This window comes from Cydia strobilella, chromosome 6, assembly GCF_947568885.1.
Source record: "Cydia strobilella chromosome 6, ilCydStro3.1, whole genome shotgun sequence".
In the NCBI taxonomy this organism is placed as follows: domain Eukaryota; kingdom Metazoa; phylum Arthropoda; class Insecta; order Lepidoptera; family Tortricidae; genus Cydia; species Cydia strobilella.
The window spans coordinates 11,468,775-11,483,568 of record NC_086046.1 but is presented as its reverse complement, the minus strand read 5'-3'; the positions used below and the strand labels follow the sequence as shown (position 1 = coordinate 11,483,568).

Below are 14,794 nucleotides of genomic sequence, written 5' to 3'. Positions count from 1 at the left end.
AGGGTCGGTAACGCGCATGTAACAGGCAGCTCTGGAGTTGGAGGCGTCCATAGGTTACAGAGACTGCTTGCCATCAGGCGGGCCGTATGCTTGCTTATATTTGCCACCGATGTAGTATAAATAATAAATACGTACGTGTCAGTCGTAGATCGAAATAGCAGGTTTATTATGGAGTTTTGACTGGCGCTTAACACCATTACGCACTCTGAAATAGAAAATTATATTGCGTTAGTTAAGTAGGTAGGTACCGTACGTACCGTTATAAGTAGAATCGAAGGCTACTTTAAGAACATATATGTACCTTATATCCAAACCTATATTGGTCTTTGAAGACAAGGGCTACCACGGAAATGGTGACACGCGGCGTGATTGGAGGTTTGTAGGGAAATTACTAAGGCCAGGCAGGACTTGTATGGAAAAACATTTTCTCCCGTTTGTGACTTCTATTGTGGCCGTGTAGCCAACATACCTACCAATCGCTTACGCTTAGGGTTTGCAATCCGGATATCCGTCGAATTTAGAATCCGGATCCAACGTCTCATAGGATCCGGATAATTCGGATCTCACGGATCCGTTAAATATTGGTCATGGAACTCATGGTCCTATAGCACAAACAATTTTCGAATAAAATTAATGAATGATTTCGTACATTTTGTCTTAAAACAAATTATTGTACATTTATTTTATTTAAATTCAAATACCTCAAGCTAGGTACATCACGCGATAACGTCATAAAATAAATACAAATATTGCTTTAACGAAACAGTAGTACTAGTAACACTTAAAACTAGCTATCTGGATACCATCTGACTGGAATAAGGGTAAGTATTAGTATATTTTAAAGTATTAGGGTATTACACTGTATTTAAAATAAATTATTTCACACCATGCATGAAATAAAGCACCAGATAATTATTAGAAAAACAGATAGCAATTATTTTGTAAACACAATTTCTATTTAATCAGAAGAAGAAGAAGAAAATAAATTTATTCAGGACGCTTACAGTATTGCTTAAATGTAATACACTTTTATTAATATAAAACATAAACGTCACTGAAAAGGTCTCCCCTCAGCTTGATCAATTGGATTGAAGTATAAAAAGTAGGTTAGTTGACCGTGACGTCACGATGTAATTTTTCATATAAATTCCATATTAGCAAATCGTTTTGACAGTTCTAAAAAAGAAACTGATTTGACTAGGTAGTAGAATACTCTATTGTTATCAGGCTTTCGCCCAGTCGCCTGTGGGTCGTCTACCTGGAACGTCATTAGTGCTTGTGCGTGTCGTGTTATTATCATTGACTTTTTTGTGTTATCGTGTCGGTTCCCCATCTTCTGTTAAAATAAATAACACGTGCTTGATGTGCTATATAATAGCATTGTAAAAAAAATTCTATAAAGTGATTGTTATTATTTAATTGTTAATTTGCGAATAAATGTTTAATTTTTGTCATACTTTTCTACACCGATTTCAGTACGTTAATTTCAAATAAATCTTACTATCCATGAAAATAGCCTTTTTATACCGAATCCTTGTAGAACGTAACTTTTTTATACATATCCATATTATCCGGATCCGTCAAATTTTAATATCCGAAATATACGGATCTGAAAAATTGACGGATATTGCAAACCCTACTTACGCTCCGTAGCGATTGAAACGCAACTGCACAGAACTATATCAAGATAGAAGTAAAGAGCTCGGCAAATTGTAGGGAAACCGAGCGTGTAACATTTTGCGTAGGTACTTTGACGACACGAGCGTAATTTAGTGATGAGAAACAAGCCGCGCGAAACGATTCAAAAGCATCGATTCACATATCGGTTAGAACACGGCATCGATTCTAAAATATCGATAAGAACCGACAGAAGAAATGATAATTATTTTCGACAGAGGAAATGATAATTCACTGACGATTCAACGGAGCCACGACGTTCTATTGCCAAAATAGTGTTTAGTTTTTATGTTTATGAAATTTATATGTATGTTAGTATATATGGTATATGTAATATAGGCCTTGTTGCCTGAATTAAATTTTAAAATAAAAATTACAGAACTATATCAAGATAGAAGGAAAGAGTTCAGCAATTTGTAGAGAGACCGAGCGTGTAACATTTTGCGTAGGAAACCATTTTTTACGACCAGTTGCTTCAATCCATTTATTTTTAATATTAGGTTCATTCGGAAAACTAAAACAAAATTGCAATATAGAAGTAACCATAACCTGTTTGTTAATAATATTTGTTTTGCACTACGTACATTATATAGCTGCATGATAATATAAGAACGTAATTTCGTCTGTTTTCAAAATCGATTTTAATTATCTAGTAATAAAATCGCAGTGTACAGCACTATTCTTACTTTTGACAGAAAAAATGAGAAATCGACCTTGAACGTGACTCGACAGTTTGAATAGCTTATTTTTAAATCACTGGTTTTGAACGCACGCCAAGTCTGGCTCGTCAAATTTAAGCCGCAATGGAAAGCTAGCGTTGGCACACAATCGCCTGCTACTGTTTTGATGAAAATAATAAATAAATAGTTTTTTAATCAATAACAGATATTTAAGGACAAATTGTACTTACCAATGAAAGGAAATACCTCCATTAACAGCTCCAACTTTATTGGTAGTGTTTGAACAGTTAATTATTGCGCAAGAAACCATTTTGTTCTTAAAACCTGACGTCGCAAGCAGACATCGATCGGGAGCAGACTGAAGTTCGCGGCGAGCAATTGAGCCACCGGGTCGTAGTTTTGCCACGCGAGGTACATACACTCTTTTCTTCTATCTTGATATAGTTCTGTGCGCAACTGTCACTACTGTCGCAGTGTGATAGATATTATACGAGCAAGCGAGATACGTATGTACGAGCGGATAAACAATAACTTTGGCCCTTGTAAACATACCTACTACATCTTACTTGAGCGCGTTGTGGCGGTTGTGCGTTACACGTATGTATGTACCCAGAATAAAATACCTACTTACAAAGGAAACCTCTGCAGATTAGAACCCTTTTAATTTCACGAGCACGCGGTCTCGAAACTTTATTAAAATGTATAAATTTCAAAATTATATTCGGCTAATCTGAATTTCTCGTGTTTTCTTCAGTCGACTCGATGACATATGAATGTTTCAATAAACACACAAATATGTACTTACAAATAATAATTTATGGTAGCCCTTGCCTGCAGCACATTTCGCCTACAGAGATCAGATCATCTAGAATAATCTAGATTTATCATATTATATGAATTCTGAAATAGTCCTCTCCTCATGTTCTTATTATGTACCTAATTTTAAATGTTAAAAGTCAAAGTTCTTTACTTTAAATAAAACAATGATTCGTAACAATATAAATAAAACCACGTCCCTGACGTAGGTAAGAAACTTGTCGAGGTAACATTTTTTATGCTGACTCGGGCCTGCACTGTAAATAAAAGGTTCACTCGTCATCGCATTGCCAATTTTAGGCCCACACTTCCTAACATTAACGAGTAGATTTTTTAACATCCAGGTAAATAAACATATAATTAATTTCGTTCAATAAGTTCTATCACCAGCCGCTACTATAGGCAGTTTAACTGAGGCTGTTGGTAGAAAGTTGACGCCAAGACGAGCAAAGTCAAGCGCAAGGGCACTACCTACCTTTTCTCGAAGCGTTTCGTCTTTTTTTTTGAACCCTCATGACTTGGGTTTGCATTATACCAGATAACCAAAATTCTCGAGATATGATGTCACTAGTGGACTTATTAAGCTTAAAAAATTTCAATTACATAGCTCTTATACTTTAGATTTTATTCATATCTAAATAAGTTTTTGGCAAAAAATTCATTTTTGGTACAAGCTTTTATCGCGGACTGTACTTTTCTTTCCACAGGCAACTAATACTCAACGAGACAATTCTAAAAACCTCAAACACAATTAGGTTGAGTTGTTTTATCACAGAGTTCCTATGGCCACCTCCTGTCCCCATCATCAGGTCAGCTCGATGTTACCATAATATTGCATTGTCACCCGACTTACATTTGTATACAAATTTTCAGCTTGATCGGAAACCGGGAAGTGGGTCAAATTTAACTTGCAAGATTTGACCCTTACAAACATGTTAAATACATAGGTACATTGCAAGTTAAATAAAAGCTTGTAAAAAACCTCGATTTCGTCACTCACTCGCTCACCACAGTCACCAGTCACCACTGATGATCATAAAAACCTTTAGGGTACTTCCTGAAATCCTAGGAAGCTGAAATTTGGTATGAAAGATAGTGTTAGTACACAAACAACAGAAAAATTCAAAAATTTGAAAGTGTTTCCCCTAAGGGGGTGGAATTCTGTATGGGGAATTAATAACCGCTGAACCGATTTAGTTGTAATTTGGTATGTTAATATCTCTATGAACTAATTAGTTAGAAATTATGACTACAAAGTACAAACAAACTACGAGAAACTAATATGTAAAGCGGTAAGACGGATGTGGTGCATGTTATAACCCAAAATACCTACAAGATATTTTAATTAAACAAGGCAATCTCATTGAGCTCGGTATAATCTTCTTGATGAGAAGAATTTAGTGATTTTCCGCAGTCAAAGAGGATATAATAGGATAGAGCGGTACTGTCATACTAAATTTTGTAGCCACAGTAAATTCTAAAACTAAAAATTAAGATGTATACAAATACGATAAAATGTATTTATACATATATGGACATATTTTTTTTTATTTGCATTAATTATTTTTATATTGACCCATGTTCTTTTACTGATATGCGTTAAAATTGTTAAATAACAAACGAATCCGTCAACGCCATCCATCCGAGTGTAGGCCAAAAGTGGCGCCATCTGATCGAGAATCAAATTTTCTTGATTTTTTCCTTACTGTATCCGTCTATTACGGAGTTATATCTATCTTTGCCCGCAGTACATACTGTCGCCCTCTATAGTTTTCGACTTGAAAGTTCATAAAAACTTGTAACGTTACAATCTACCAACAGATGGCGTTAAGAACACTGAATCATTGCAGTGGATTTTGTACAATTCTCATCATGGATAAATTTTAATTTTAATCTTACCATTTACCTCCCGTCTACCACTAACCTCAACTCTCCAAAATCAACCAACTTGAAAATCAGCCTACATAGTTATTATAAAAACAAAAACCGGCCAAGTGCAACTGACTCGTGCACGAAGGGTTCCGTACAGACGAAAACAAAAAATGGCAAAAAAATCACGTTTGTTGTATGAGAGCCCCACTGAAATATTTATTTTATTATGTTTTTAGTATTTGTTGTTATAGCGGCAACAGGAATACATCATTTGTGAAAATTTCAACTGTCTAGCTACCACGGTTCATAGGATACAGCCTGGTGACAGACGGACAGCGGAGTCTTAGTAATAGGGTCCCGTTTTTACCCTTTGGGTACGGAACCCTAATAAAACTGTGATTATAATAACTAATACAGATATTAGGTAATATTATATAATAAAAATATCCTAAACTTACCACTACTCACTCTCAAAACTGAGACAAATCTAATAGACCGCGGGCCAGGCTTAAATTTAGTCAGTCATCGCCTCCCGGGCGAAAACTTGTGTAGCGGTTAACTATGTATGATGAACCCTTGTGGACGTCAGCTGCCGTTCCGTTGGTGGGTTGAGGAATAGCAGTCACCTAAACAAGTACTGCCGATTTTTGCGGGGAGGGGAACGTCAAATGTGTACGTAACATAAAAATAACCATGTCAGATAAACATTGTGTATGACCATTGGCAGACTATTTTCGACAGAGGGGAACGCCTGTTAATGGCTACTTCCGTATTAGTTATTCTGTGCTTCCGTTTGGTTACGAGTATATCCTCTAAGGCTTTACAATACAAACTCGCATCCTGCTCCCATCTAGTAGCCGGATTTAGTCTCGGAGAATTGAAAGTTATTGTATAAGGATTCAATTACACTATAGTGTGGGTCATACACCTACTGCAGTTGCCTAAACAAAGTATTTATAGTTTTTAGGATGCCAAGCAACTGACATTTTTTTCATGTGACAAGTTTCTCAGTGTAATTGCACCAAAATACCTAATTGAACTATGTACATACTAGTTTGTCAGTAAACGAAACAGAATTAAAGTTAAAAACTTCTATTTTTATTTTTTATCAGGCAATTAACTCAAAACATATGGGTGGGGAGTATCTAAAGCGAGGTTTAGACTAGCAAGAACTTGCATGCAATTTACGTTACATTGCCGACTACTTAGGTAAACTGCATTCAAAAGTTTGATCAGATATGTAATGAAAATTGCATGCAAGTTCTTGCTAGTCTAAACCTCGCTTAAGGATCAGTATAAATCTGCTCTGCAACTGTAGTCTGTAATAAATAAATACCTATAGTTCGTTTTTTTATTTAGCATTTGAAAGAAGGTAAGCGATCTTGAAAAATAACTCACAGCAAATACGTTACAATTATAAATCATATTATATACGATCTTTTACATTCTTTTGCTTTCATTGGTAATATAAACTATTTTTTTAAAAGCGTTTATCAATATTTTTCAATAAAAAGACGCGTCAAGATTTTTACCTTTTTTCTAATGCTAAAAACATCGAATGTATTCTTATTAAGTTGTTACCTTAGAACATATTTCACTGGATTTGGGCTGGGTCTGGTTGACAAGCCCTTCTGCTTTCTTGTAGATTAGCATGTGGGTTGGATAAATGTAAATAAAACAATGGAATACATTTTCTTCTCTATAATGATAACTTAGAAAAAGAAGCCAAGGATCTTCCCTCCAAGATGTTTCCTTCTGGCCTCCTCGTGATCCATGATGCCACCGCTCGTTGTGAGAACAAGGTATCTGTAAGTAAGGAAAAATTATATTAATAATTAATAAATAATGGTCGATTCATAAGAGTCAGCATGAGACTTATACTCACATCTCAACATTTTCATACAAAACCAGCACTTGTAGTAGTTACAGACTGTAACTATTTTGTTTTATAAGTAAATGTTTGAAACAGCACTCACAATGTTCACTATAAAGTGACATCAACTTGTACCATTTATTTTTTCATATAGCACAAACTATCAAATGACAACCAACAAGAACTATTGGTGATTCGCGGTAGTTGTGCGGATGCAACTGTATTGCAAAAATTTTAATGCTGTGATATTATTAAAATTTTGTATTATTCATTAAATTTTTCGCCCTTATTTTGAGAAGTAATAAATTAAATAAACTACTATTTATTAGGTAGGTAGTAGGTACATACTACAAACTAAGATTACGTCAATTTAGTGTTAATTACACAAAAATAACGATGAAACCAAATTATAATGATGAAGCCTGTGTCACCCAGGCAATAGATTCAATATAATTGACACCTTATACCTGGGGTAACCAATTAGTTTCCTCAAGGGTTTTAAAAATAAAATGACCATCGCGGTCCTTATATACTTGAGTTTATAAAATAAGCTAATACAGTAGCACAAAACAGGTCTGAGGTTCGGATCTGGACCGTGGTCCGCCATTGATGTGATGACCCCTGCCTTATGTATTAAAGTTCTCTCTTCCTCCTCGCGTTATCCCGGCATTTTGCCATGGCTCATGGGAGCCTGGGGTCCGCTTGACAACTAATCCTATGAATTGACGTAGGCACTAGTTTTTACGAAAGTGACTGCCATCTGACCTTCCAACCCAGAGGGGGAACTAGGCCTTGTTAGGATAAGTCCGGTTTCCTCACGATGTTTTCCTTCACCGAAAAGCGACTGGTAAATATCAAATGATGTATTAAAAATTAAAATTGATATATATATTAAAATTGATGCAGTATTTATGGTGCTGTAGTTGAACATAAAATTTAGACACAAGCATACATGTCAAAGAGAAGGCACACAATGGATATACATGGAAATTGCTTCACTGACAAGAGCCCACCTCATAAATACAGTACCAGCCAATAATATATCACCTTTGAGTGTTTTTGTATGAGCTTGTATAGAGTAAACAATATAGATTAGTTTGTAGATTGCATATTTTACTAGTCATTTTATACAAATATGATAAATATTGCAATGAAATACTGTGAATTACAATAGGATACTCAGCATATTACTAAAAAACCTCTAGTAAAAAAATGAAGTTTACAATACATTTAAAAAAAAACTATGAGAAAACCATTATGTGAGATCAATTTTTCTCATCGCCCGTACAAAGGAATACTACTAGACTAAATAAAGCAGTGAGGTGGAAGTCACTCACAAATATATAAAAAAAGTTATACCGTAAAAACATGGAGGTGATATATTATTGGCCGGTACTGAACATAGTGAAAGAAAATATATACGCCCCCCCCCACATAAGAGTCCCCGGCAAGCTTGGTTCTCCATACAGACAGTTACACTCTCATTTTAAAACGAGTAGCTTGTTTGCTCTGAAACTTTGTATTTACAATAGGATACGGTATATATCTATGTCTGTAATTAGTTTATGTAGCTTCAGATACCATAGTTAACAAAATACAGCGAATTTAAGTTTTTCATACAAAACTTGTTTTTGCTCTATTTCTTTTGTTTTATAAACTGGAGCTATATAAACTAATTACAGACCTCTATATACCTGTCATTGTATGTGCAGTTTCATTACAATCCAACCCGTAGTTTTAAAATGAGAATGAAACTCCATTTGTATGGGAAGGTGAAATTTGGCTGATGTTGCCGGGGACTCGTTAACATAGATATAAACATATTTGGTTTTAGTAAATGCAACAAAAATTTAATATATTCAAAATGTTTATAAAATTAATATACTCAACATGTTTGTAGAATCATGTGTATGTATATTAATTAGATTTGATACAAATGATACAATTGATACATAACTTAAAATGTAGACAAAGTTAGCATTGGCAACTTACAGAACAAAGAGTTAGTAATATGAAATGAAGTCAATCCAATTTATTGATCTCATTCTGGTTGTATTTTACACAACTTGTTACTCCAAGATAAATAATAACAGGGTTTTATTAAAAATATATTTGCTTGTACCCTGACATACTTAAAGTTATGAAAGTACTAGTCCGAGTTCCAATTAAGATTTATTTGTAATATATGTACCATGTAAATTAACCTACAACCTTAACATAACTTGGTAAACATACAAGTTAATAAAAGTATGTATAAATCAAAGCAAAGATCAAGAAATAAATATATATAGAAACTGTTCCACAAAGCACCAAAACGAACCTAGCACTTAAACAGATGATGATATTTTATTGTATTCAGAATCACTACCAAACAATTCATTAATAATCATTTTTGTAATAACATTATGTATTTGTAACACTAGGCCACAAGGCTATAACATACATAACCTATATATGATGGCAATTAAGTTATCAAACAATAGAGATGGAATGCAATTACAATGCACAGGGAATTTGGGGCGTACATGATATTATTAAGGTCGTATAAGCATTATATAAAAATGTAACTTACCCGAACTGCCGGGATGGCAGGAGGTTAGTCCATCTCTCTATGTCATTGATCGGTACATCGAAGCGGGGTGAAATGACTCCACACTTGTTCAATCTTCCAGTTAGGTTTACGACAATCTTGCCGGCTCTGTGATCATCAACGATTTCGAACTCTCCGATGTAACCGTGCTTCATCATCACAGTCAAGAACTTGACGATAACTTTGGAGCAAGGCCGGATAAGCACTTGCCTTTTGCCGCGTTTTTCGGCATTGTGAATGGACTTCAGCGCATCACTCAATACGTTCATACGCACCATGGCTGTAAATAATAAGAATCAACCGTAAGTTACATGAAACTTATAGAAATCACTTCACAGACGCAAACGTCAAAACACGATTAGAGGTTATCTGCTGAACATATATAAAATTAAGGTTCCATGACTGAAATAATTAATCACAGACGGAGCCGATAGATTACTTTCACGAAATATTCATAATTTTGAATCAAAATGCCGATACATTTTCTGATTACCTAGGATTAAAACCCGCCTCGACTACTCGAAATGACAGGATAGTGCAAAAGAACTTGACTTGGTAAGTTTTTTTTTTCTAAAGTTGCCAGTATTTTTTTTTTTTTTTTTTTAACATTTATGGCCTGGATGCGAGTCCTTTAAGCCATTGCCAGTATTTTTTGAGAGGCGTTTTTTTTTTGTTAAAGTTTTTCAACGAAACAATAGTACAGTCTGGCAAAAAAGAGTAAAATTTAAAAGTGGCAACACTGTAGTGTCGTCCCGTTTTTCTTAGATTGATTTGAAAGAGACTACAGTGTTGCCACTTTTTAGGGTTCCGTACCCAAAGGTTAAAAACGGGACCCTATTACTAAGACTCCGCTGTCCGCCTGTCTGACTGTCTGTCTGTCCGTCTGTCTGTCTGTCACCAGGCTGTATCTCATGAACCGTGATAGACAGTTGAAATTTTCACAGATGATCTATTTCTGTTGCCGCTATAACAACAAATACTAAAAAGTTCAGAACCCTCGGTGCGCGAGTCCGACTTGCACTTGGCCGGTTTTTTAATTTCTACTCTTTTTTGCCAGACTTCTGTATCTTTCACTAGGAGTAGCAGGGAAAGCGTTATTATTGTTTGTCCTTGTTACAATCTCACATTTTTTTTAAATCTCCACCGTAAATTTGTATGGTTTATGGTGGGCTACAAATCTACTCGACTAATCATAATTTATATATTTTTCCCATTCATGGCTTTTACTCCTCGCTAAGTTTAGTAAGGTGCAACTGGCTAATTTTGCCAATGTCGAGGTGTAGAATGTGAGTTAGACGAAGGTACCGTAGATCACATTTTCTTCTCCTGTCCGAGATTCAATTACTCTGTACTATTCACTTCTCACTCTAATGGACCAGCCCCTAACTTTTATTATTATTAAGTATGTACAGGAACACAATATAATACTTTAAATCTTACTGCTTGTCTTACTATAACTATTTTTCTAGCTATTTTTACATTTAATTTATACGTTATTTCCTCCATTTCATCCGCTATGTTGCTTGGTTCCCAGCCTATCCTTCCACAAAATCAAAATTTAACCGAACATTCTCGTCTTACAAGACCAATCATTCACCTCGGTGACAAGCACTTAAATAAAGAGAAAAAAAAAACAATCATATTGTCGCATTGCGTATGTTCTGTCCCTTCTCGCGCGGCTGGCCTCTTCTATAGGATCCTACCTTCTATTCATGAATCTAGTATAACTGGATCGGTCATGAGGAGTGGGGGAAAATGACCGAACGGGATAGTCTTATGTATCTTTCAGTAGGAGTAGCAGAGAAAGCGCTGTTATTCTTTGTCCTTGTCATAGTTTCACTTTTCCACCGCTGCCACAACCGAGGTTGTGGCAAACAAATAAGTACGTGACATGTCATGTTTGTTCGTTGCTTGTTTAATTATCGTTGTTTTGTATGAAATTGTGCTTTCTCTTATGAAATATAGTGATGGTTAGCGTTTTGAATGCTTGAACTTTGATAAAATACTGGTGAATTGTTCTGTAATCGGCTGTAATAGCCGCTCTGAGCAAAAATATGAGATCATAACCTTTCACACGTAAGTACGGTATTTTACACCTTTCTCTTAACGCAATATGTGAGAATAACATCGTAAAATTACGTTACACTCAAAGCAATGTAGAATCAAACGATTTCAATAAAAATATCGCAATTATTTACGCAAATTAACAATACATTATTTGTAAAATGATCCGCCCAAATTACGTGGGTAGGTAAGAGTCTGAGGTCAGCCATTTTTAAACTTCTTCTTAATTTAGCTGCATAACAATCATGTTAGGGATACCAGATGAAAATATCATAATTTTATGGGTAATTTTGACCTCGAAGTTTTTTCGTACTTCTAATTCCAAAAAATAAATAAACAAATGTTGTGAAGATTAAATGTGGTGTACATTAATTGGTGTGATTGCCATTTGTGATTTCTTTAAATTAAAACCCATAATACATTTTATTTTACGTTTTATTTACTAAACATGTTTAGTTTTGTACCACCTGCGCGAATTATAGGAGGTATTTCATTGTTTATACGCCTAAAAAGAACGGCCCATTGACATTTTATTTAACAATTTTTTAATACCGTGAAACAAGCTAACTTTGCCTCCAGGGTAATCGCCCCAACGTGATATCAAATATTGGGGTAATTTTTACCAATATGGTATCCCCACGTTTATGACGTCATCTATGTCTATCCCTTACGGGCGCACGCGTATAGCTGGTCTATGTAATGCTAGGTCTATGCTTCTATTGCATTTGAAGCTCATTATTTCTTTATGGCAACATTATGAAAAATAATTTCACTCATTCATTCATCAATCTACCATTCACCTGAAATTGTTTAGAGCCAAAGTAACCAACCACCATATTCGACTGACGCGTTTCGTTTGTCTCGATCGTGCGCGTCCTTCTTTCATTGACTTGACTTCTTTCAAACTCTTGCGAAAATAAGTTTTGTTAGTTTCAAAGTTTATAAATACTTATTAATCAGATACTTTATGCCTTACAATGGGACTAATACAAACTGCATTTCGGATTTATTGTTTAAGTGGCTCTTGGAAGCAAGTTCTATGCAATTATGACTAGTGTACAAAGTTGAGTGAACTTGTGAGTAATACAGTGTCCATTATGTTTAGAGCTGGGCTAAGTTAAATCCTACAGGTGTTCTGCTGTACGCATTGTTGTGGTATTCAAATCCTAGCAACCAGTCTATGATGAAGTTATGTTGTGTCAAGTGGAATTATCGGTGTTGTCGGAAGAAGTGTAACCAGAAAACATGTAAAAGTGACTACATGTAGTATAACTTAAAAACTTGTAGAATAACGTAAGTGGTCTTCACTGAAGAAAAAGTAACTGGACATTCTACATGTGATGGAAGAATTAGAACGGTTATTCAAAATGTATTGGACGAAACTTTGGGGCGCTTTCGTGTTATGCTTCATCTGCATTCAATTGGCGTCTACAGCTGACAGTACAGGTAGCTTAATACTTAATAAAAGTAATGCATGTTAAATTTAAAACTTCCAGGTATTTTAAGATCAGTTGGTAGTAGTTACTTGTTGAAAAAATTGAAGATTTGGTCACATCTGTCTTTTGTGAGGACATATCTAGATAGCTTTTGTAGAATTTGAGCGATTGTTATTCTCAGTTGTTGATTGCATTCATTGATGGACTTCATCATCATCAGCAGCAGTTAAATGTAATTTAAAATGCAATTTGTATGAACCGAAAAATTTAAAATGTTGTCTGTGAAGAGTGGGGTCTCCTGTCACAGGTATATTATACTTACTAGGAGACTCCATTAACTTTATTGACAAAATGAAATATTTACCTTAATAAATAATTTTTCATTTTCATTACCAACTACAATGATTATTATAACATACAAGTCCACATATGGAATACTCTTCTCATCTGTGGGCTTGGGCACTCCAGTACCAGCTTCTCTCTCTGTAGTCTGGACCAGCATCCAACAGAGAACTACTCAGAATGTGAGCTTCCTGCATATTACAATTCGGCTTGACTCCTTGGCCCTGCCTGGATGTAGCCTTGCTCTGCATTTTCTATTGCATTATAACCGGGAGTGCTCCTAGGAATTGTTCAGATTAATCCGTGCCGCTTCTTTCCGCCAACGCTCTACGCTCCAACATATCCATCTCCACCACTTAAGGCCTGTCCCATAAAGTTTTTTTACATGAACACATTAAGAATATTAAGATACAAAACTTTCAGATGAGCTTATTTTATCTGTACCTAACTATATTTATTATATAGCCCTCGACTAGTTATTCATATCAAAATAAGCCACTAATGCATACATATTACACATACGCACCCTAATGCAAAAATGAAGAGAATGTTTTTTGCGAAACTGAATCGATTTACCACTAATATTTTGCATTCGCAATTAGAATAAACATATCACAAAGTCATAATTAGCTCCAAGGTTCGAAAAAAGAAGGTCAAATCATTGCTAAGACCTGAAATTGTCGACAGAATATAGTCGAAATATATACATAAAAACCGGCCAAGTGCGAGTCGGACTCGCGCACTGAGGGTCATATCATATATCATTTATTGAATGTCAACCATGGTATTACAAGGTGTTTACATTATGGAGTACAGCATGGACCCTGCTAGGGCGGGACAAATCTTAAAATATAACTTAACCTAGAGAATAAATTATAATTTACGGTTTATACTATTTACACTTAAAACTAATACATATTTTCCGATACGTCGTTCATATATTCTTCGAGGGTTCCATACTTTTTAGTATTTGTTGTTATAGCGGCAACAGAAATACATCATCTGTGAAAATTTCAACTGTCTAGCTATCACGGTTCATGAGATACAGCCTGGTGACAGACGGACAGCCGAGTCTTAGTAATAGGGTCTCGTTTTTACCCTTTGGGTACGGAACCCTAAAAAGCATGGAAGTGACATTTTTGAATTTACAGAACAATTAACTAGTCAAATAAAAATATTGGCGACAGGTGTAAATATATCCGGACATATAGTGCTCGCATAATTGTATATGTGTCTTGAAGGAAAAATATCGCTCCGGTCACATTACAAAATAAAATAATTGATAAATGTTGTAAATACATAGTCTTAAGAGTATACGATATGATATATTAAAATATTAAAGTAAATAAACCAGAAGTACCTACCAAAGTCAGCATCAGTCCTTGTAAAAGAACTTTACGGGACAGGCCTTGGATGGACTCTGCGTTTACTCAACTGTGCGTTT

General features: G+C 35.1%; 2 protein-coding genes across 6 annotated transcripts in view; one reads left to right on the top strand and one right to left on the bottom strand.

The window, feature by feature from the left end:
* Positions 1-6,731: 6,731 nt before the first annotated feature.
* On the bottom strand, positions 6,732-10,096 carry LOC134742100 (small ribosomal subunit protein uS8A). The gene is made up of 3 exons (XM_063675040.1): positions 10,002-10,096; positions 9,491-9,788; positions 6,732-6,851 (listed from the first exon to the last, which is right to left on the bottom strand). Exons 2-3 carry the CDS (start codon positions 9,784-9,786, stop codon positions 6,758-6,760), a joined length of 390 nt encoding a protein of 129 aa, XP_063531110.1. The 5' UTR covers positions 9,787-9,788; positions 10,002-10,096; the 3' UTR covers positions 6,732-6,757.
* A 2,292-nt stretch (positions 10,097-12,388) lies between these two features.
* The window catches only part of LOC134742104 (protein sidekick), a 70,575-nt gene continuing 68,169 nt past the window's right edge, over positions 12,389-14,794 (top strand). For 3 of the 5 annotated variants that reach the window (XM_063675052.1, XM_063675051.1, XM_063675050.1), the window contains exon 1: positions 12,390-13,018. In XM_063675052.1, coding sequence (XP_063531122.1) covers positions 12,913-13,018 — 106 coding nt within the window. In that variant the 5' untranslated portion in view covers positions 12,390-12,912. Of the gene's footprint in view, positions 13,019-14,794 lie in introns of all 5 variants that reach the window. The other 2 variants (XR_010127921.1, XM_063675049.1) reach the window with 1 other exon arrangement.

What these genes read in the sequence shown, in the direction of transcription:
- LOC134742100 (XM_063675040.1), bottom strand. Translation starts at nt 9,786, where the DNA reads ATGGTGCGTATGAACGTATTGAGTGATGCGCTGAAGTCCATTCACAAT. An exon ending in CTGCCATCCCGGCAGTTCGG is followed by an intron (nt 6,852 to 9,490) that starts GTAAGTTACATT and finishes CCTTACTTACAG; the next exon opens with ATACCTTGTTCTCACAACGA.